The sequence below is a fragment of the Manis javanica genome, chromosome 11 (assembly GCF_040802235.1).
Source record: "Manis javanica isolate MJ-LG chromosome 11, MJ_LKY, whole genome shotgun sequence".
Lineage (NCBI taxonomy): Eukaryota > Metazoa > Chordata > Mammalia > Pholidota > Manidae > Manis > Manis javanica.
Genome location: NC_133166.1, coordinates 12,362,373 through 12,385,777, shown reverse-complemented (window position 1 = coordinate 12,385,777; position 23,405 = coordinate 12,362,373). Strand labels below are relative to the sequence as shown.

Genomic DNA, 23,405 nt, shown 5'->3' with positions numbered 1-23,405 from the left:
AAAGGATACCATATTCATTCAGTGGTCCCTATCACCTTAAAGAAGGTAATAATAACATTGATAATAAAAACATTTATAATAATCACCACCACCACCACTAAAATTTATTTAGTGCTTACTATGTGCCAGGCACAAGTCTAAGTAGTTTAGTACTTTAAGTATTACCTACCAGCCCTTTAAAAATGCCATTCCATTGCCTCTGACCTCTATTGTTTTTTATTAGAAGTCAGCAGTAATTCTTATTATGGTTCTCCCATACATAATGTGATTACTATAAAAGTGGTTACTTTTGGAAGAAGGAAAGGAGCGGTAATCACAATGAGGTATATATAGAAAGGCTGGGGAAGGTCTATTCTTATAGGAGTTTTTCCTTATAATAATTATGTAGAAATAATTCAGTAAGCTATATATTCATTTTGTGTGTTCTTTTTGTATCTATTTTTTTCACAATAAGATGGTAACACACAATATATCGTTCACTGTTGTCTATTATATATGTAATTATAGAGATCATATACAAGTTAGCAAAGGAGAAGGAAAAAAGATGTCTTTTAAAAGCCAACTTCAGTTTGAACTGATTGTTTTTGGAGAACATAAAAATTCTTATTAGGTGAATAGTTTTTTTATTAGAGAACATTCTGGATGGACTTTTTAGTTTTGTCAAAATAGGCCTCAAGAATGAACCAGTTGGGAGAAAATGAAACAAAAAGAGATCTCTATTTCTCTACAGAATCAAAAAAGCCTAGGAATTTCCAAATGTTTCTCTGGTAGATGTACAGAGAAAAGATGTAAGGATTTAAGGAGGATTTTTTTTTTTTTTGCTTTAGAGAAAGAGGGAGTGTTGTGGGTTGTAGTGTCCCCTGAGAAGGTATGCAAGCCTGAATCCCAGCATCTATGACCTTATTTGGAAACAGGGACTCTGCGGATGATTAGGTTAAGATGAGGTCCTTACAGTGGGATCCAGTCCAATATTACTACGTCTTCATACAAAGGGGACACCGAAACAGACACACACACAGGGAGACCAGCCCGTGAAGATGAAGGCAGTGACTGGAGTGACGCATCTGTAAGCCCAGGCAGGGATGCCAGAGCTGCCAGCAGCCCACCGGAAGCTAGCGGAGGGGCGGGGAGCAGATTCCCCCTCTCAGTCCTCACACAGAACCGGCCCTGTTCACACCACATCTTGAACTTCTCAGCTTCTAAAACTGTAAAACAATAGATGTCTGTTTAGGTCTCCTGGTCTGGGGTGCTGTGTTCCAGTAGCCCTGGTAAACTAATGCCAGGGAGAGAGCGGTCTGTGGTGAAACGATGCACATTCTGGACCAAGGGGAAAGGTGCCAGAGAGAAAGTCCCTGTGGTGGGATAGCTGAAAAACGGAAGACTAGAGGGAGCCAGGAGGCAATCTTCTGAAATGCTGAGGAGGGTGCTGGCTCCCCACAGCATGCAGGCTGAGGGCCTGACATCACAAGGGTTGGGGGGTTCCAGAGGGCAGAGGTGTTTGCGACATCAAGGTTATAAATCTAGGCATATACTGAGGATGGCATGGGTTTAGGTCTTAACATTTATTAAAATATATATGAGGAACACTTCATTTATACAGGTAAGGAACGTGCACATATTACTGCATATTAATTAAATATATACTAAAAGTAATATATAATTTATTATAAATTATATATTAATATATATTAAACAGATAATAAACTACTTGTGTACTTGTTTGTATCTAAATATGTATATAGAGCAAATGTGAATTTATATATGTTTCAGTCTGGGAGAGAAAGAAAAGTATTCTTGATTCAGAGGCTTCTGTTCCTCAGCCGGAAACATGAGCTAAAAAGCAACTGACAAGATGAAATCACTGGCAAGGACAGGCACACGAATAAAGCAGTTTTATTTTTAAGGTCTGTAAGTCACAAGAGTTATTTCTGCAGCTGTACTGTTTGACTCTTTTTCTTTTTTCATTTTCAGTGTTTGTCTTTCGTGTCTTCTGGGCAAGGACATTTGTATTGCCATCTGCACAGTCCCTTTGTAATGACGTCTCCCCAGCTCTCTCTGGGCACTTCTCTGCCTATAAAGACCATCCATTATAACTACTGCCACCAAATGACTGTGTGGGCAGCTCTGTGGGGTACAACACTGTCAGAGCCTTAGCATGCTAGAGCCGGTTACAGGGGCAATTAGAGGGTGATTTCTCACTATGGATACCACCTCCAGTGTTCCTGATGCCAGGAGAGCCAGGACTCTGCACTTTCTTCCCTAATCAGTGGGCTTTGGACAGCTAGCTTCGTGTCCTGAATCAGCAAATGGGTATTGGGAGTCACTCAACAAACAGGGAGGGGGACAATAAGAGATAAACATATTAAATTCTAGAACACAAATACTAAGAGCTGCTATTTGTGGAGAGTCTACTATGTGCCAGCCCCTTGACATATGTTAGTATCATACTGAAACTGGGAAACCACACTTTGACATTGCTAGTATTTTTCTCAACTTACAGGAAAAGTAGCTGAGACTCAGAGAATTTCTGTGTTTATGGACTTCCACTACTAAGAATCATATCCAGGAACTGAACCTAGTTCGACATTCAAGCCTGTTCTCTTCCAATTTGCCACGCTGACAAAGCCAAGATGATTACGATCCATTATGAGATATAGTCTTTTCTCCCCAAGAGTTCACATTTCAATCTATTCTGGATGTGAAAGCGGACCCTGGTGACTATGCTGCTGCAGTAATTCTCAAGAGAAAGAGCTACGGGCTTGCAACTTCCACCACTCTGGTCCTTAAGCAGTTGCTAATGGGAAAATATTCTCCATGTCTGTCAGCAGCAACTGCTTAGGAAGTATGAGTCCTTGCCAGCATCTGCAGGTGGAATTCTCCATAGAGAAATCACTGCCATCCCTATACCTTGGGCATCTAGTAATATTCACTTGGGGGAATAAGTCAAATATGTAGGTATACATCTTTTACCTATCACTAGGCAATTTTACTTTCTTCTCATTATTTACTCTGAACTATGTACATAACCACTTCTCACTGACATCAGGCAAGAGGCAGCCTTGCAAACAGACACAATTTCAGGTGAAATATACTTTCAGGTTTCACCACTCTTGTACCTAGAATATGCTCTTCTGTCAATGACAGATATTTGTCAGAAACAGCAAACTCACAGGTAACACTTGCTAAAACCACCCAGGGAATCCTTTTCTCGCCCCAAACCACCAAAATCAAACAAGCGACCAAAATGGCCTACACATCCACTCTTTAGCAACAGAATAAAGCCTCTGTTCATGAAAGATTTGGAGGGAGAACATCATAAAACACACTTAAACTTAACAAAACTTAGTCTTTTTGACATTAACTCTTGCAAAATGTGCTGGGTGAGCAGAACCACAGGAAGGATTGTTGTACACAAAAGCCTTTGAAAAATAACAGGGTTCTCTGCAGAGAAACAAAAGCCCCACTGGGCCAGGCAAAAAAAAAAAAGGACTCAGCTGCTAGCAGGAGAGGAAAAACTCTTCTTTATTCTCCTTTTCTCCAAAGGAAACAAAGAAAAAAATGTAAGGCAGAAACCATTTTGCATTATCTTCTGACTTTTGAGCAAAAGCAGAAGTCTCTTTTTAATACTGAAATGATGGTCCTTGGTGTAATAATATTTTAGACAATGAAAGAGTTGAATAACCAGTTGAAGAGGAAACAACCTCAGAAACATTTGGGGGGGGATGGGTCATGGGAAGTAGGCTGCTCCAAATGCTTTTACAAAGCACATCTGGGAGTTAAAGAGAGTTTAGCAGACAGACAGTTTTCAGAGGGGATGACTGCGATGTTAATACAAGTGCCCAAGGAGCCATAATAAATAACTCTCTTGTCGCTTCTGGCTGGGGCAACCTGCAGTGCAATGAGGGGCAATGTGATGATGCGAAAGCAAACAGTGGTATGTGAACAGGCAGCTTCTTCAGACTTAAATGAAGTTCTCTGAGAATTAAAGGAACTGATGTGTGTAAGCAGTGGACACACAATAATAAGTGTTGTTTTTTATTTATCTTTCTTTTTCCTTAAGCAAATGCAATCTGCAGACACCCATGGTCTTTAGGGGATGAAACTAGAGGATTCAATGAGTTCCTTCATTGCTAGTAAAACTGTCAAGAGTCTGCTGAAAACTAAGTAGAAATCTTCAAAATACAACCACCAAGAAGAATGGCTTCCTAAATATATTGCTCAATCAGTGACTTCTGAACATTTTTCTAAAGGCTATTAACTGCTAATCCTTTTGTGGCACCATACTCAAAGAACCCACAAATCATTACACTGTGATTCAGTAATAGTAGCTTCATTTAATTCTCACAACAAACCACTAAATAAGGCAGATTCTATTATTTTCTATTTGTAAAGGAGGAAACTGAGGCATAATGACCTTTAAAGATTTCACATAAGTTTATGCACTTGTAAGCAGGAAAGTCAGGATTTGAATCTGGGCCTACTTGGCCCTCTGGCCTGTGCTTTCAGTTTTATGGGGTAGAGTATGCTTTTCTACAAAAGGAAGAATTCTAGAGATTTAAAGTCATGAGAAAGATCTGTATTTCTAACTCTCAAGTGCTAAAAAAGAATCAAACTCTATATGGTAGTTTAAAATCTTAGAAGCATGTATCTTAACTAAGCAAGCTCCTTATTCACTTTTAGCTCAGAGGGACAGCAGAAAAGGTGCAGCCCTTGCAGCTTGGCAGCATCACAAGCGAAATGTAAAGACTACACAGCTGGGCTGACATTCAAATGGCCCTTCAGCGGTAGGTGGGTGTTGGTGGCTGCGGATTAAACTTCTGTGGGTGAACACACTCTATTTCTGACAGCAAGTTTCAAAGTGAAGAGAGGGGAGCAGAGGGTTGGGTTAGAGAGGAGAGAAAAACAAAACAAAGCAGGTAAGGCCAAAAATTTTTTTCTATTTCTTGAACTTCATAAATGGGTTCTCAAGTAGTACTGAAATGACAGCCTGGTTTGAAGGGTGAGCTACATGCATGTAGGAAGGTAAGCTGGCATGAAGAGGTCTAGAAAGAGAAGACACAATACAGAGGGAGGGGGCCAATAGGGACACCAAGGCAGGGGCATCACAAGGAATGAGTCCTGCTGAGGCTGAGCTTGTGGCTTATCTTACAGTGCAACAAAGTTGAGGGTAGCAAAGGCTCTTACCTGCCAGGACTCTCACCTAGCTCATCTGACCCGTGCATACCTGTCCAGCCATGCTTATGCAACTTTTTCCAACTCACTATGCCCTGATCTTACCCACCAAGCTCTTTTCTACTTGGGGGCTTTTGCATCTGCGAGTCTTTCTGCCTGAAATATTCTTATGCTTCAGAAGGAAACAATATCTTTAAGGAAATCTTATACTTAATGGCTCTGCTTAGTGGCCACTTCTTGAAAAGACCCTCTCTCCAGCCTCCCTGTTAATTTCTCTCATTGTACACTGTTCTTATCACCCATAGCACTTGATAATTTGTATGCATGTATATATGATCATGAGTTTCTGTACCCCCAAAGATATATATGTACTGTGAGCACATAAGGTCTTTTCCAGTCATCAGTGTAGGCTGTGTGATCATGGGTAGTAACTTAAACTTTCTGAGACTTGGTTTCCTAAATTATAAAATAAGGCCGTAATAGTATCTACTTTATAGGATTGTTTGGAAGAAAAAAACGAACATGAAATAGAACCTTAAATACAAGTCTTCCTGTTGTTTTGGAAGAACTCCCAAAATATTCCCACATTCAGAATTATGGTGCCAGACCAGCCACATTGGATTTGAAAAAGGATGATCCCAAGCCAGTCAGTCTTAGGGATGATTTCCCCTCAAAAGAAATTTAGAGATATGGGTCTCTTTGGGTTGTTGGCTCAGAACACTTGACTTGTATCTGCTGGATTGTGAGGGTCAGAATCTGGACAGCTGTCTCCACCTGAAAAGGAGTTGCCTCACCTGGAAACAGACAGAAGACTGGGTATGGCCATGGGAAGGAGGTGAAGCTCCTCAAAGAGCAGGGAGAAGTGCATGTTTCCCATGGACTAGACAAGGATGCAGAGTGGGAGCTGGTTAGGTTTCCTCATTAAAGGGATTCTTTTCAAGAGGACTACCTGCATTTCAGTGGAGGGGTGGACCACTGGATACCCAGGGCTGAGGGAGAGCTAAATGTGGCCATCCAGAGGAAGTCCTGCTTCCATACAGAGAACCACAGTCTTGTGTTTGCCAGCAGAAATTGCTAAGAGGAACCCACAAAAGCCCCAGGAAAAAGAAAGCACAGCAGGTACACACGTGCCATCCTAAGGGCATTGAAACCAGATTGGAATTACATCGCCCTGTAAAACAATGCCCACGATTGCTTGCTTGGCTCCAGAAAGGTAATGAAAAACACAGATAGAAAGAACACAGGTGGAGCAAAGAGGCAAATTACATTCCCTTCCTCACTGAAGAGTTTTTGGTCTAAAGTAAGATGGAGCGGGGGAGGGGAAGACATTTTAAATTAGGTAAAAGCTGAATACATTTTAAAGCAGGTAAGAGCTCAAAGTATTTATTTTACATTTAATTATATTACAGTTATAGGATTATTAGATTGTAGTAGACTTTTAATTATTATTATAAGTGAACTGCCTGAAATTATTTTAAAGGTGGAGTTGAATTTATCCTCAGAGAACTTTGTGGAAGTGCAGAGGGAGAAAAATATAAATATAATGTTGGTTTCTGCTTTCACCTTACTAAATCCAGTTCATTCAACAAACTAGGTATGAGTGTACACAAAACACACAGCACTGGAGCTCAATGAATGGTGAAGATCTAAACAGCGGTACATAGCAGGTGCTTGATATATATTATTTCTCTGCTCTCTCTTTTCAATGAAAAATGCTTTCAAAACAGCATAGACTTTTGAATAATTTTGAAGCTCTTCCTTGATTATTGCACTGAATACTTCACACCATAGTAATTTTCGCTGAGTTCTTCATGGACTAAAAACCTTGAAGGGGGTCAGTCTGTCTTCAATATGATTTAGGATGGAAGAGCAATGGGGTTCTGGGAAGCTTCTTTACCTTAAAGTGTTAACATGCAAGAGAATGTAAATTTGCACCTAGTGCGCTATATCCACCATTGTGTAGGAGACAGTAGGTAGCCAAAGAGCAGCAAGAGAGACAGAGGCATGCCAGAAAGACTCCTAATAGGTGCAGGACTCACGACATGCCTGACTGACATGCTGGAATGGGGTGTGGGTGAGGTGGGAGACCACCTCTGTCTTTTCTGGGGAATATTTTGTAGTTATCTTAAGTGATTGTTATCTGTGATAAATTGCCTCATTCTTATATTCTCCAACCAGTAAGTGCAAGCTCCTCTTTCTGTGCTTCCCGCCCTCTGACATAGACTCTTGTAGGTGAAGACAGCTTAAGAGATGACCCAGTCGAGCTCCCCTCTAGAACAGATGCCTTCTAGCCTCTGTCTGAACCCTGCGGTAACAAAGCGCTCACCGTGCACGTCACAAGGCCCTGTGCTCTGGCCTCAAGTTTCCCTGTTCACACTGTTCTCAAGCTTTCCTTTTCATGAAGCCAAGGTCTGTTACCAAATAATACCTACTCTCCCTAGTTCTACCTGCTAGATGGACAGATTTCTTTTGTGTGACAACTCTTTCAGCCCACAAACCTTTATTGAGCACCCTCTGAGAGAGCTGCTATTGTAGGTGCTTGGGGTACAGCAGTGAACAAAACAAAGCTTTCTGCCCTCCTGGGGCTTCTATTCTAGTATAAACATATGGATAAATTCTTAATATAATGCCTGATGGAGATACATGCTATGAGGCAAAATCAAGCCTGGAATCAAGTGAGGGAAAAAAACCATCAGGGGGAAAAGTGTTCCAGGAAGAAAGAACAAGTACAAAGGCACTAGGCAAAAACATGCTCAGGACTTCATAACAGCGGCAAGAAAGTCAGCATGAATGAACCTCCTGGGTAAAGGGGGGTGGATAGGAGGTGAAGCCGAAGAGGTAGGCAGGGGCTTGTGGACTGTGCTGAGGCCCTGGGTTTTATTAAGCAGGAAGAGAGGCTAGTGGATAATTTGAAGCAGAACGCCAAGTTGATTTAAACTGATTTATCTTTCAAAATATCACTCTGGCAATTGTATGCAGAATAGACTGTGGAAGAAAGAAGCGAAGTGGAAACACTCGTCTGAGTACTGCTGCAGTAGTCTGGGCAAGAGGTGATGGTGGTTTCAATTACAGTAGCAAGAGAACTGGTGTAAAGTGACTTGATTTAAGATGTATACTGAGGGTAGAGTTGACAGGATTTGTCAATGAACTGGATGTTGGGTGTGAGTAAGAAAATCAAGGATAATTCCTACATTTTTGGCCTCAGCAACCGGGTGTCACTTAATGAGCTAGAGGCGACTGCAAGGAGAGGTGGTTTTCTGAAAATAAAATTAAGAGTTATGATTTGTATATGTTAATCTTGAAATGCCTATTAGATATATAGCATGATGATAGTTATATAGTACAGGGATGCAATGTAGAACTGTAGGACCAGACTACTCAGGAGGAGAGGTGGCTTGAGAAATAAGGAGGTCCCACCACTGCGTCCCAGGGAACTGGAGGCTTTAGAGGTTAAAGAAAGAAAATCTTTGAAAACCTCTGTAATTTCCTTCCCCAAATTTATATCATTATGCATCTTCATAGACTAAACTTTGAGAGCATATTATTGGAAAAATCTCTGATATCTCTCACGAAAAAGAAATGTTATTGCTAGGGCTTGAGAACTCAGGTAGAAAAACATAAGCTAGATATCTCGAGATGTGTTTTGATACATTGTCCAAAGGATCAAATACTCCACTTTAACAGATGTCCCATCTAATCCTGTTATTGATGTCCACTCAGAGGCATTGTGAATACAAATAGCAGAAGCAAGGCTGAAGCTTTTCACAATTAACTATTCCATTTTTCCTAGTACTATTCTTAACAGTTATGTTTTAGTCCTGAGAAATTGTTTTGAATTTCTAACTAATGTTCAGACTAATTTCTGTTTTCCTTAAGTTTTCTTAAATTGCTTAGTTATCTTGAAACCAAGAAAAGTTTCAAGAGAAAGTTCCAACTAAGAGTTTTAGAAGTTGTGAATTACAATAATAAGGAACCAACCAACTAGGTTAATGAGCTAAGTAACCAGGCATGATTCCTCATTGATTGGGTCGTGGTGCCTGTTGTGAATGAATAGAGAGCTAATTTCCAAGTGCTGAAGGAAAGATTTAGAAGGGAGCAATTCAATTTCATCAACCAGTTGGTGAGCTGCCAAACACTCAACTGTCATATTTGGCTTCCAAGCATTCACCCAAAGTATAACCCTTCTGAAGTCTGATTTAATGGAACCATCAGGAAATGATCACTACCAGTCTTGCTGGGTCATCTGAAATTCTTGTTGCCAGTAACAATCTAGGGTAGAAATGTGTATAACAGATAATTAAGCAAATGAAAACACTGCTGTGCTATTTACAGCAGAACAGAAATCCATGTTATAGTAAGTGATAACTTAGCTGTACCACCAGCTCTTTTTTTCAAACTCTGTTGCTCTGTTTAGTGCACCTGTAATATTCTTTCCCCTTTTGTTATTTTTTTAAGTCTGTGCTCACCATAATTATCTCAAGCTTTGCTCTTTGTCACTAACTTCAATGACATCTACTATTTTCTTACTATTTATAATATATTCATACTTTCTATAAAGATGTTATTTAGGCCCTCAGTTGGATTCCTCAGGTCTTGCAATTTTTCTTTATAGCTCAGTTTATAGTTTTATAATTCATCGTTCAGCACTTACTTTATTCAATTAATTTTCTAAGTTGTTTTATAACTTGAATAATGAGTAATTTCTTTCAGTTCCTTAAATTGTAGGTTGAGCTACTTCTCTTTTTTCTTTCTTGCTTTTGTTTACAAGTTACAAGGATCAAGATCACATAGGGTTAATAGCATGAGTTTGGGAGCCAGAGAACTTATATCCTGTTTCTGCCACGTCTATGTGATTTCAGGCAAGTTAAAGTATCTCCAATCTGAATACGTAATAGAAGTACCTCATAGGGAGTCTTACAAGGACTGAAAGAGATGATATACACATAGAAAACTTACAACAGTGCCTAACTCATACTAAGTGCTTAATAAAGTAGGGTACAATGATGGCATTTCTTTTGGGTTTTGATTTTGGTATATTTACAGAGTTAGTTTTATTTTTCATTCTGCTTATGCTTGTGCAGCTCAGACTCTTTGTTCTAATATAGTATATATGACTAGTTCACCTTTTTCCTTTGTACCTATGATCATTTTATTTTTCCTTCTGAGTTATAGTGGTGGGGGGCTGGTCTGGGTATTTTGGGCTGTAATCACTTTCGGCACCTGAGACAGTAGCTGGTGAAGGAGCTGGGGGAGGGCTCAGTAGAGGCTATAACCAATTGTGCCATTTTTCTTAGAACGCCCAAATTCTGCTGTCTCTTGACCTTCTTGTTTAATGTTCTATACCAAGGTGCAGCTAGCTGGGTAATTTTTCTAATTCAGAGTGTAGTTACATCCCTAACTTCCATCAAAGACTATCAGCATTATAACTCACTTTCCCCACTTTTGACTCTCCCAACCTCAAGTTTCAACTATTCTGGAGAAGATAAGGCTACCAGCTCAGTGGACTCCTCTTCAGGTGGAGCGGCGTCAGTGAGAGGGCTCAGGACACGTCAGTCACCAGCACCATGTCAGGAGGGGAGTGGAGTGGGCCTTTCCAAGCCTCTCTGCCACCGTTCCTGTCCTTCGTCACCTTTGTTAAGTGTGTTGTATTAAGTTATACCTCATTTCATCTTTCATCTCTGTCAGCAACAACTTTTGTGGTAGTTACTGATTTTATGCTTCATTCATTTTGTGAGTTATTGGAGGAATGAATTTCTGTAAGCAGATAAAATTAATCTGTTCTCAAAGCCTGGAAACTGGGTCTTTAGTAGCATATTCATTCTGCTTGGTGGAAACTTTGCCTGCAAACATTATTTTTATCTTTATCTTTCTATTACTTTCATATTTACCTTAGACTTTCCTTGTATCTGGGGGATTCATTTTCCTATCTATGTGTGCTGAGCAACATGGGTCCTTGCCAAATTCCATCCTGTTTCGACGAATTCCATCTACCTTCAGGCCACCTGTAGTTGGCACAGATGAGGAGAGGGTGGCTAATATGAGGAATCACTGAATTAATATTAAGAATGATATCAATATGTTTGGATGCTAGGCCCAGTCCAACAATATTATTTAATAGAGATAAATATAAAGTACATTTACATTAGCAATCAATTATTCTAAAATAGAAGGTAATATATCTGAGAGCCAGTAGTTCATATCAAGTATTTAACTCTCTGTAATCTTGATATGAACCAACAAAGACTGTCTTAAATACAAAGCTAACACAATTTTATATTAAATAGGCAGAGCATAGAGCTTAAACACAGAACCCTATTCATGATGGTCTGTACTTACAAGCATATTAGGGGATCTCTACACACAGTTGTGTGTATTTTTATTTAGGTGGGATATTTAACGTGAGAGAGACCATAGGATGGAAACAGTAAAATAAAGGTCTCTAAACCATGATGAATCAAAAATGCTTAATGAACTGGGGTTCCTTATCTCCAGGAGAGTACCTAAGAGGAGGCCTGACAATGGCCTACAAATGTATGTAAGGGTCTCCTGGGAAAAGCTGTCCCCCGTAGCTGCAGAGGGCAGAAATCAGATGAGTGGACGTTTTCAAAGAATTTCAGCTTTCGGCTCAATGATAGGGAGAAAAAAAATTCAATGACTGGGGCAGTCTCCCAAATGAAAAACTATCACTAGTGTATGAAAGCTGTTTCTTCCCAGAGCATTAAAGACAAAGTTGATGTGCTGGTCAAGGCTTCCTTGTAAACATCTATGTATATAGTTATCTGGTAGTATTAGTTTTCTATGTGTATAGATATTTCACACACTATACTTGGACCGCTGTCTCCCTTGAGGGCACATCACATCTCTAGTTCCAACTTTTAGCCACATAGTCAGGTGGTGTTTAGTTAATGTTTTACTAAAAATGTATTTTGAGAGATCAGAATATTTGACACCTAAGAATTCTTGCACATCAAAATGATGTTTTTTAAAAACTCGTACCACATTCAGTTTATTCAAACAAATGGATCTATGAAAGCTAATTTTCCCATATGATTCAACTACTCATGAATATAACAAATATTTTTAGGTTCCTGGGTAGCAACTATTAAACTCTTCCTTCCTAAGACTAATGGCCTATATACCAAACCAATTACATATGGCTTCTTCATTCATGGTTGTAAGGGACTGACTTGCCTAGAAAAATGTGTGTAGTTTGTTTCCTTTGTTTTCACTTTTTATACTTCCTAATGCTCTGTTTTTAATGTTCACTAATAATTCTCAACATTTCCTAATTATCTTTATTGTGCAAATTTCCCTTTGAGTGGACTCCTGGTGAGATCTCAGAACTGGCTAACCCATAGCATATTCCATGCTTAAAAATCTCTATGTTGGCTTTCTTTATGGATATTAAAAACAGAGATTTATTTTATCTTTCCTATTAACTTTTCTATAAGGGATAAAGTGTCCAAGGTATCTAGCTGCAACGGAATTATGCTCAGAGACAAAATTCATATAGTACAAAGCTTTTGACTGACAGCTAATGGTGTGTGGAGTCATAGTCTATGAATAAAAAATACTGCAATCTTTAATTTTATTGGATCTCAATGTTCCATAAAAGGAGGCAAATTTAATGTAAACTGGTTGATGAGTTGGGGAAAGAAAATGGGTTGAGTTAGGGGACTGTGATGAATTTAGCATGAAGCCAGAACAAGCCAGCAGGGGAAGACTGTGTTGTTCTAGTCTAGGCAAATGTTGATGTTCTAAGAAGGTACTTGGGAGAAAAGCCAAAACTTCTTTTTTTATTGATGTTCCTCTGATTCAGCACTTAGAACTACTTGGCTTAATAAGTGTTTTTAAAATAAAATATTTATTGAGAAAATAGGTGATTATTTTCTGCACATATTTGCTTCTTAAAAAAGTAAACAAAGAAGAATACTTTAAGTTTATCAGGTACTGAGCTGTACCAGGTATCTTATTAAATTCTCATGGTAACCAAGGCAGTTTCTTAATGTGTCCATTTAGTAGTTAGGTAAAATAAGGATTTTAACTTATATGCTGTTCAAATCCTAAGAAAATTGCTTTGCCGATCATAAATTGGAAAGATTTGCAGTCACTGGAAAGATCTATAGTCTTAGTATTTACCATGGTAACACATTTCCTTTGAAACCTTTAAAAAAAGCTGTACGGGTAAATATTTACTTTAGCAAATATTCACAGCTAGGGAAACAGTGTTTAAACTGTTTAACTGTAAATTATGATGTAAAGAACCCAAACTACATCTAGTACAATGCATTTTTTTTGAAACTGAAGTTTTCATGGTAAAATAATTTTGGCTTTAAAGATTTTTTCAAGAACCCATTGATCATAAATTCTGTTAAAAATTATAACCTAGCTTTAAACAGCAAAGAAGTAAACCAAGAAAAGACACAATAGCCACATGTTAGTCTCAAAGGGAAATGAACACAGTGGTGTCATTCCTTAATATCCAAAAGGACTTGGCGAATGAAATCAATTGTTCTGCTCTCCAATACTGTCATAATGTATAGAGCAGTAGAGACTACAATGGTAGTGTTTGCAGTTTGTTTTTTCATGAATAAATCATTTGCTACAAGTTCTCAGGAGAAAGCTTTTTCACAGATGTCATGAAGACTGGCTAAACATTAGCTTGGAGGAAGAGCCTTCCAATTCTGGAACTCTTATCAAGAAATAATCAAAGACCAACCACGTACATATTCAAGAAATTCTAAAACAAGTGCCTGGGAACAAGGTGAATGCATCAAATTGTCCTTTGTCCAATTAAAAATAGGATTTGTTCTTCAGAGGGACAGAGAGTGGTGGTTTCGCCACAATTTATTTCTAAGAAGACTACTTCGGTGATTTAACATAAATAGTTAGGCATTTTCTTTTTGGCTCTAAATATACATGTCAATAAAAGGTTGCCCTACCCATGCACTCAAGCAAATGCCTTGTACTCAAAAGAACTACTGTGGTAATTCAGAAGGACTGAAAAAAAGTAGCACTAAAAGGAAAATGTAGTGTTTTGAGAACTCATGCCAAATAGCTGAATTTGTCATTTGTGTTTATTAGGAGTCAAACCATTATTCAGAACAGCCCTTTACCTCAAATAGGTCTACCTCCCACTTAAAACTCAGACCTTGGAACAAGGGCCTGAATAAAGGGGTGGACTGTGCCTTGCATTCAGAGATATGTTGCACATACATTACAAAATGAATACACATTATAATTTACCCCATGGCAAGAAGGGGGGGAATGTATAGCATCCTTTAATGCAGTAAATGGTTGGAGGCCAGTAATCAAAACAGTTGCATAACACCTTTTGTTCATTTTTTTACCCAGTGGTCTGGTGAACTACTTGAGTATGAATAGGTGAATTCTGAGCGACTGAAAACTTTATTGAACTAAACATTCCCAAGTAATCCATGTCAGCTGATAGTAGTCCAACTTGTTAGAGAACACTGTCAGCAAAGCTATCTATGGACACAGGGGATACAAAGAATTTCCATGCAGGTAGTCTCTGTACTGTGTGTAAGGATGGTGCATTTAATTTTCAGTTAAAATCTTAATTCATTTAAGCATTCATTGAACACTTATTATGTGCTAAACACTACTCTAGTGTCTGTAACAAAATCAACTTGTAGACTAGTTTTCAATTTACCAAATGACCATCTCTGAAAACTGTCAGATAAGTTTCTCATATCAACTCTGCAAAAGTTCACTCTGGCCATATTAGTGTCAGAGAGATAAAATAACAAGAGCAAATGGAGAAATAAGGACAGATACAGAAAGGAATTGCATATCTAGATATAGCCAAGCTATAAACTTCAAGTTGGACATTTGAGAAATTCTGTGTCTGTAATATTAGATGTATGTCAAGCTGATATTTAACCAAACTGGACAGTAAATCAGTCATGTAGGCTATTAAGAAAAAAAATCTATGATAATTTGGAAATTGATTTTTGATTAACTGGTTTGTTCAGTAAAGTGCTAGATGTTTCACATACTTACTTCTTGTTGCAATCTCTTGAACAGACAGGTTCTGTGAGATATGAAAAAAGGGGTCAATGCAACGGTTTCCGACATAAGGGATTCCTCTCGGCAGTAAAATCACAGTCTCTGTCTTGGCTATACCTTTTTCCCCTTGCCTACTGCAGTGATGGTCATGAACTGTCTTGAAATCTCCTCCATCTCTCCACCCTGATTCTTCCCAGTTACTACCCAGAGTTTGATCATGAACTAAACCTAGAACTTGTACTTCCCTTGTAAGTATTCATTAAATGCTTCCAATGAAGCACAGGATAGGATAAAAAATCATAAACTCAGTGTCTCAAGAGGTAGAATTATCTCCTTAGTTTGGGTTCTTGATATGTATTCTTCCTATATTCTGTGGGCTGTCTGGTAACAAAATAATGAACAGAAGAGGAAGGGATAAAGCCTTTCAGTTCTTAGTAGTGAAAAATTACTTCTGATTGGATCAATTAGTGATAGTGTCATGAAGGAGGTAGAAGTCAACTGGCTTGGCTGCAGGGTGGACATGATGTCAACAGGTAGTGGTCACAGTGGTAGGGAAACGCATCCCAAAGCAACGGGATGAGCAAGGGCCTAGAGGTAGGAGAGCATGGCCTGCGTTTAAATGTACCTAGTCTGGCTTACCTGTATGAGGAGAGGCATGTGAAAGAAGACGGAAGAGAAGGCTAAAATTTAATTTGGTCACTGGAGAAGACTGAGTGAAATGCTGTGGGAAGAAATTTAGATCTCTATCTACTGGCAAAGAAGAATCACCAGAGACTTTTGAAAAGGGGAGAACAATGAATAGAGCTGTGATTTTTAGAAGATTGATCCAGGAGAGCTGTGTAGGCATGGAAGGGAGGGATTGGCAATGGAATCTAATGCAGTAGATGAGAGAGATGAAGATATAAACACCATAATAATGGCAGTGGAAATTGTAAAATGACTGATGATGTTGGACATAGCTTTCATAGGACATAATGCCTGATTTAATAAAGACAGCAAGGAAGAGAGAAGAATCAAAAGAAAAGAACTTTGAGCTTTTTACTTTGATGTAAGGGACTGAGATAATCTTTAACATGAATGGAGAGGTCAGGGGCAGGAGCAGATGACACTGGTGAAGGTCATGTGGTAGAAGTTGGAGCTAAGGAGACGATATTCAAAACATGTGGAGATACATCTATACATGGAGTCTACTGAGATATATGCCCAAACCGGGAAAACTAAGGAAAAAATATACACGTAAGTGTATATGCACATTTTCATAAAACAGATTTATGGGCCACATAATTCAGTCATGCTAGAAATAAATGTGTATAAAGCTAGAAAGAACAACACAACTGCATAGATGATATATGTGCACATGCACCTGGTAACACCAGTACATTTTGTATGTGTATGTATACATATATATATGCATGCAGGAATCTAGGTTAATTCACAAAAATATATATTGGCTCCATCTGAAATTGCTGAATATAAAGAACTTTCAATCAACCTTCAGTTTATTAATTCAACAAATATTAATACTACTAATGTCCTAGATTATGTAAAATACTGTGGGAGGTTCTTTTAAAGAAGTGGAATGAGTATGTGCTGTGCTGCTTTTCTTCATTCAAATTTTAGCCAATTACAATAATAAAAAGAGTAAAAATAGTATAAACATATATATTGAGTATTTATAATTATTACCCTGAAAATAGCCTTCTGAATTAGATACTCAAATTGTATCTATTTTTCAGATGAGAAAGGTGAGGCATAAAGAGGTTGACATGCTTGCTCTAGGTCCCATAGCTACTTAAAGATGTCCAGGAATGTCACCTTTGCATATGTGGCTTCTCTAATGATTGAATTACATACATTATAAATGGTTATTAGTATAGTGGCTTCTACAACCAGTGTATTTTTGTAGTCATTTTCTCTTCTTGTATAAAGGTGAGAGCTACAATCCTTACTACACTTTCAGTTTGTACTGTTACAGATCTCTCTCTCTCTCTCTCTCTCTCTGTCTCTCTCTCTCTCCATATATATATATATATATATATATATATATATATATATATATGTGTGTGTGTGTGTGTGTGTGTGTGTGTGTGTGTGTGTATCTATATGAAGAAATTAAAACAAATGATGTTTAAAAACATTTAAAAAAATAATGGAGAAGAAGTGATGAAAGTGTTTGCTAGGTATACTTTACCACTTTTTGATTTTTTATTAAAAAAATAAGGTGGCTAAAATAGAGCCACAAACAAGCCTACCTTTGGATATTAATAAAGCTAGGGCCTTAACATTTTCAGTTTTAGAACTCAGTCTTAAGTGAACTGTATTATCCTTAAGCAACAAGAACATCTTAAAAGAGGGCATCTCATTTCTTATACACGTTTAGGCTTCTTTGGTTTAGGCCACAGAAAGGAATCATAAACACGTGTTTTAATTTTACAGCTCTTTCGAAATTATGACTTAGTGTGTTCTTGGGAAAGTAACTAGAAAGACTTGCATTTTAAATCTATTTCATGGGATACCACATGAGCACTTCAGATTTCCTCCTTTGTGATTTTTTTGGTTGCTTGGCAAATCTGAATGGATTTGCCTAATCACTCCTTCCTATACATAATTACCCATTTTTTTCCGCTCAATTGTCCACAAACAGATACTCCCAGCTGCTCCCCATAACCTAATCTATAACCATGAGGTCAGGAAAATTTTTATATACTGTGAAGAAAGATATTTTAAATCAGTAGTGCATATTGTCCAAATACTCATTACTGAAATACACGGCCATAAATTATCAGCCAGAAAATTCTAGCTGACTGTTGGAAACATTAGCACTGCTCTGAAGACAGAATCCCATACATCAAAGGTCATCTCTGAATTAGTAATTTGTACAACATATACAATAAACATAAGGGTATGGAACTGGAAAACTAAATGGAATTCGACCACAAATTATTTTTGCAAGAAATCTCTTATTACATCTGTATCACCAGGAGGAACTACACTGTTAATCTTCTGTCCTATGTAAAAACAAACAAAACCACAAACAATCCTCAAGCAAAAAATAGTCTGGGCATGAAGACTGTCTCTAAAATAGATTTAGTAAATGCTTTCAACTGTTCAAAATAGCTGAAGTAGCCATGTCCATGATTTTTATATTAAAGATGATTGATGAGAAGAAAGTCAATTGTTCAGAAATTACCCCAACCCAGATATTTAACAAAATATAGGGAAAATCAGAATATTAACTTGACAGGGTTTTCAGACAGATGTGCCTCTATGAGAAATTCTTTTCTGAGGCACCACCGGTTTCCAACATGTCCCCAGGTGAATTCTTAATCTCCCCATGGGGGTTCCCCCACAAATTTCCCCATCTCACAATGGCACTTCCACCCATTCTGCTGCTCAGTTAGAAAACTAATTTTCATCCTTGGGCACACCCACATCTAGATTATCAGTAAGTGGCATCAATTATACGTCTAACATATAGCTTGACTCCATCTACCTTCTCTGCCTTCTCCAAGTAACCCCTAACTGAGCTCCGCCCACACTCTTGCTCCTTTCCATGCATTTCACCATAGTAGCAGAATGATCTGAGACCAACAAATTGGATCATGTTACTCCCATGCTGACAATTTTTCACTAATTTCCCATTGCACTTGAAATAAAATAAAACATCTTTAAATATGGTTGACAAAGCTGTGGGTAATCTGGGCCCTGCTTACCTTGACAATATCATTGCATTATGGCAATTCATTATCCTATCATTAAGATGTGGTCAAAACTGGCTTCTGCTAGTGCTTAGAGGTATCAAGATCTTTCCAGTATTAGGGTCTTCATATACATACGTTTTTATTTCTGCCTGGATGCGTCCTCTTCTCTTTACTGGCTAACTTCTATTTCTATTTCAAGTTTTAGCTTAAATGACACTTCCTTGACCTTATACTCAAGTTTTTAAATGCATGCATAGCATGCTTTCCAATTTACATTATAGGTGTTTTCTATACCAGACTATAATCTTGAGCAAAAGCTATCTCTATTTTCTTTGTGAATCCCCATTGTCCAGCTCTGCGTCAAGTACATAATAAATACTTAATAAATATTTGTTGAATCATTGAAGGACTAAACTAATGAACACATCCAGGTAGCTCCATGTTTTACACACACATTGAGGCCAGTTAGCCCAGTTGGCTACAACTTTGATACTTATTCTAGTTCCCAGGTGCTCAAGGATGGGCAAATAAGGACCTGTAGACACGTGTTAAATTTAAAATTCTCTGAGGTATTTTGGCTCTCCTGATTGAGTCACATCTTCCTCTTTGTTCAATAGGAATCATAGCTCTAGTTACATCACAGAGCTGATTTCATTCTGTCTTGCATTAAAGTTAGTGACTTTACGTATCTCTCTCTCATTAGAACCTTCTGATTCTTTCATAAGAATCACATCTGATTCATCTTCATCCTCCCTGGTGCAAAGAGAGTTTCTTTAAATGTACCACCATTCAAAAATAAGAATGATAAGGTGCCAAATGAAGTTAAGATTGCAAGGTATCATCAGATTTACTGCAGAATCGGATTTAATTATTTGATTCAAGGCCCTGGGACAGGCATTAGGAATTTAAACAATGACTAAACAGTTTCTTTCCCTGTAAATCAATAATATATAGGGAAACAAATATCTACCAGTAATCTCTGTATGTTCACAGTACAAAAAAGTATGACTGATTCAACATAATCCCCACAGGATCAACAGGCTCACAGCCCTAGATAGGGATTTGGCATGAGTCTGATTTTAGGGATGTAAGGTTAGTTCCAACAGTTGCCTGATTCTTGTGTCTCAGTAGAGCCAGCTCATCACCCATATGCTGTGCACTCTCGTTGGGTTATTGCATGGTATTCCTAGTGGATTAATGCTCACCCATCCCCACTTCCCCCTCTCTGTGTCCCAGGACAATTCCTGCTCTACCTCTGGCTCAAAGGAGAAAACACGTAAACTAGCCAGAAGAGGCCCTAGTGCCAAAGACAGAGATTCAAAAAATGTGTTCCTGAGAATATTGCATTTTGACTATTAATTCCCTAGAACCTGTGAGTGCCCTGCTGAGCAGCCAGAGGTCATCCAGGGGCGTGCAGCTCGCTGGAGGCCTGCTAATGGACGGTCATGCTTTGCTGAGCACTTTCAACTTGTATTTGCCTTCTGGTTGTGCTGAGTCATTGCTGGTAACTGAATTGTAGAAATAGCTACATGTTATTTATATACAGTATGTCTTTTCATATACAGTATATTATTTTGTTAGCTTTGAAGCACCTTGAAAATATGATTTTAGTAAATACAAAAGGTATAAAGTCTTTTCTTTTGTACTACCACTGTGGTGTGGAATAGCTTTACTTCTTTCCTTTTTTTTCCCCCCAGATTTAATGGTGATTTTTAATGCATTTGAATTTAGCCTGTGAGGGATCTTTGAGTATTTTCATTACATTACCGAACAGGTACAGCAAAGGCTGAAGCCATATGCAGCAAAAACTACTAGAAATATGTATATATAGAGCTAATATTTGTTGGGTAAGTAATTTGCCAGCCACTATAAAAAAATTAGAAAGTATTAACATGCCAAACAGGTTATCATGGTCCAGTAAGATTAAAAATTTATATTGAAATATAAATGGTTATAGTTATTGTTTACAAGAATATTGCTATATAAATCTATCATTTTCTTTTCATATTTAGAGTTTTGATTTCTTTGACCATCTGTTAAAACCGCTACTGCAGGATTTCATATCTCCTGGGAAGCACTGAATGTTGGAAGATAAAAGAAGGGCATACATTGTAGGTGGGCTATGGCATACATTTGAGCCAAATAGTTTGTCATGGGTGTGTTCTTGTGAGTCATCTGTGATTTTATTACCTTTAGGCCCTTTGAACAGTTTGATTTCCACAACAGTCTCCAAAATGGGCCGTCTTCTACGGACATACAGCCGAACGATCGACCCTGCTTCTTTGAGGGCTTCTACCGCTTTGCTGTGGGAAACCTCTGACACGTCGACCTCATTCACCCGCAGGATACAGTCATTGACCCTGAAAGAAGGAAAAAGACACGTAGGTCAGGCGTGCCTTAAAGGACAGTATTATGGCTATCCAACCTTACGATGCAGGGAAGCAGAGGACAAGCGATTTAAAAATGTTTACACTTGGAAGGAATGCTTCAAATGGAAAAATTCAAGAAATCCTTGAACTCCTTAGCCTTCCCAAACGGACACTATGGGTCAGAGCCCCTCCTGTGCTCCCGTCTATTCTGACGGATGACATCCCAGCGGTGTAGCTGTGTTAGGAATGCTAGGTAGAAAGGTAGACACGAGCCACTGGAAAAGGGAAGATAAGGTTCCAAGAGAAAGCCCCCCCACCAGCAAAGGTTCAAAGAAAAAGCCGCACAACCTCCACTCAGGTTGGGATCCCATGTAAAGACAACAATGGCTTTGCAGGGAAACAAACATTCTTCCTAACCAGATCCCAATGGGGCACAATCGAATGGAACTGAGAACTGCCCCAATCACACATCAGCATGGGGAAGGCCATGCTCACAGAGAGGGATGACCATATAGAAAGACCTGTAAATCAAATAACCCTACCTTGTCAGTCAAAGAGTCACCTGTTAACTGGAATGCAATATATAAGCCTTCCACCTAAAAGACTGAGGCCTTTGTCTATCTTGACTCTGGCCCGCTCCTCGCTTGGAGGGTATTCAAAGAAAACTTTTGCTCTGCTTTGTTACAGTGTCTCTACTTTTAGTTCTTTGTTGAGGCTGGGACAAGAACTGAGAAGAACAAACTCAACCCCTAACAGTTGAAAGGACATATATTTTAAAGACTCCATCAGTTACATCACTATTTTGGTTGGTTTCCATTGGTTTGACTGAGGGTTACAATTTGAGCGGTTCTCAGAATTTACTACTATGAACCAGGTAGACATAGCAAATGTAACCTCATAATTTTTTATAAATTCTTAACTTACTACTTAAAAAGTAATATGCAGTTATTTTAGAAAACCTGAAAAATATAGCCATGTAGAAAACAAATACATATACATGATTTGATCATCTAAAATAAAGCTGTTAGCTTTCTGGAAAATAATCTTCGTGTGTGTGTGTGTGTGTGTGTGTGTGTGTGTTGTATGTGTTTTCCCTTAAGTTCATTTCACAGTATTATAAATATTGAAGCTCAGGTTTCACAAAAGTCAAAGAAAATCTGAGATAATACTTGACCTAGGTATTTACTTTGAAAATTAAGAATAATGGCAAATTCAACAGTAAACTTTACTTTTTTGCCACTTTCTTGTGGGAAAGAATAATTTGACTCTTCCATAAAGCTTTCCAGGTAGCTTTTAGTTATGTGGCCATAGACTTCAAGTCTCTTTTATATTTATGATAATAATTAGTAAAAGTATCTATAATGGTTAAGAGTATGGGCTGAGACTAGAACGATTATTTCCCTCCCTCTGAATATCCATCTTAGTATTCCACATCCCAGTTCACCGTGTCACTTAGAGTAAAAAAGATAAGGGGCTATCCTTGTCTGACTCCTCTCTCCCTCCACCACCACCACATAGTCAGCTCTATCTGTAATCTACCCAGGTTTCTTTATCCCCATTGCTACCATGCTGGGTGAAGGAAACATCAGCTCTCACAAGGATTACTTCCACAGCCGCCTACCTACTTGTCCTAGATGCTCTCTTGTCAACTTTCAACCTACTCTTTGTACAGTGGCCAGGATAAAGTGAACATGATTATTTGCTTACCTACCTTCTATTTTCCATTTCCTTCTTCCAAACAGTGCTCAATTTTGTTGAGGGGATCTATTCCTTAGCAAATATGAATGAAAGAATAAGTCTAAGTTCAAACTTTGGGCTCTCTATTACGTAAGCTTGTAAGTATTGATAATTTTCTTAACTTCTCAGACCTATGTTCTCATCTATAAATAGATACAATAGTTATACCTACTATAAGGACTTTGGGGGAAGATTAAATGAGATAATGTACATATAAGTCTTTAGCAAAGATCTTGTATATAATAAGCCCCTTACATGGTTATTATTGGTAGCAGGGCAAATCTGTTGATTTATAATATTCTTAACTATTGGATCTTTTCCATAATCTTGTGGAATAATACTTATTATCCACATTATAGAAAGGAGAATTGTTCCAAACGGTTAAGTTCTTTGTCTA

The 23,405-nt window shown here is 38.2% G+C and overlaps 1 protein-coding gene across 17 annotated transcripts in view; it reads right to left on the bottom strand.

Moving 5' to 3' along the window:
- DLG2 (discs large MAGUK scaffold protein 2) overlaps positions 1-23,405 on the bottom strand; it is a 1,871,010-nt gene that overhangs the window by 467,224 nt on the left and 1,380,381 nt on the right. For all 17 annotated transcript variants that reach the window (XM_073215942.1, XM_037010570.2, XM_037010571.2 and 14 more), the window contains one exon: positions 21,093-21,262. In XM_073215942.1, coding sequence (XP_073072043.1) covers positions 21,093-21,262 — 170 coding nt within the window. The remainder of the gene's footprint in view (positions 1-21,092; positions 21,263-23,405) is intronic.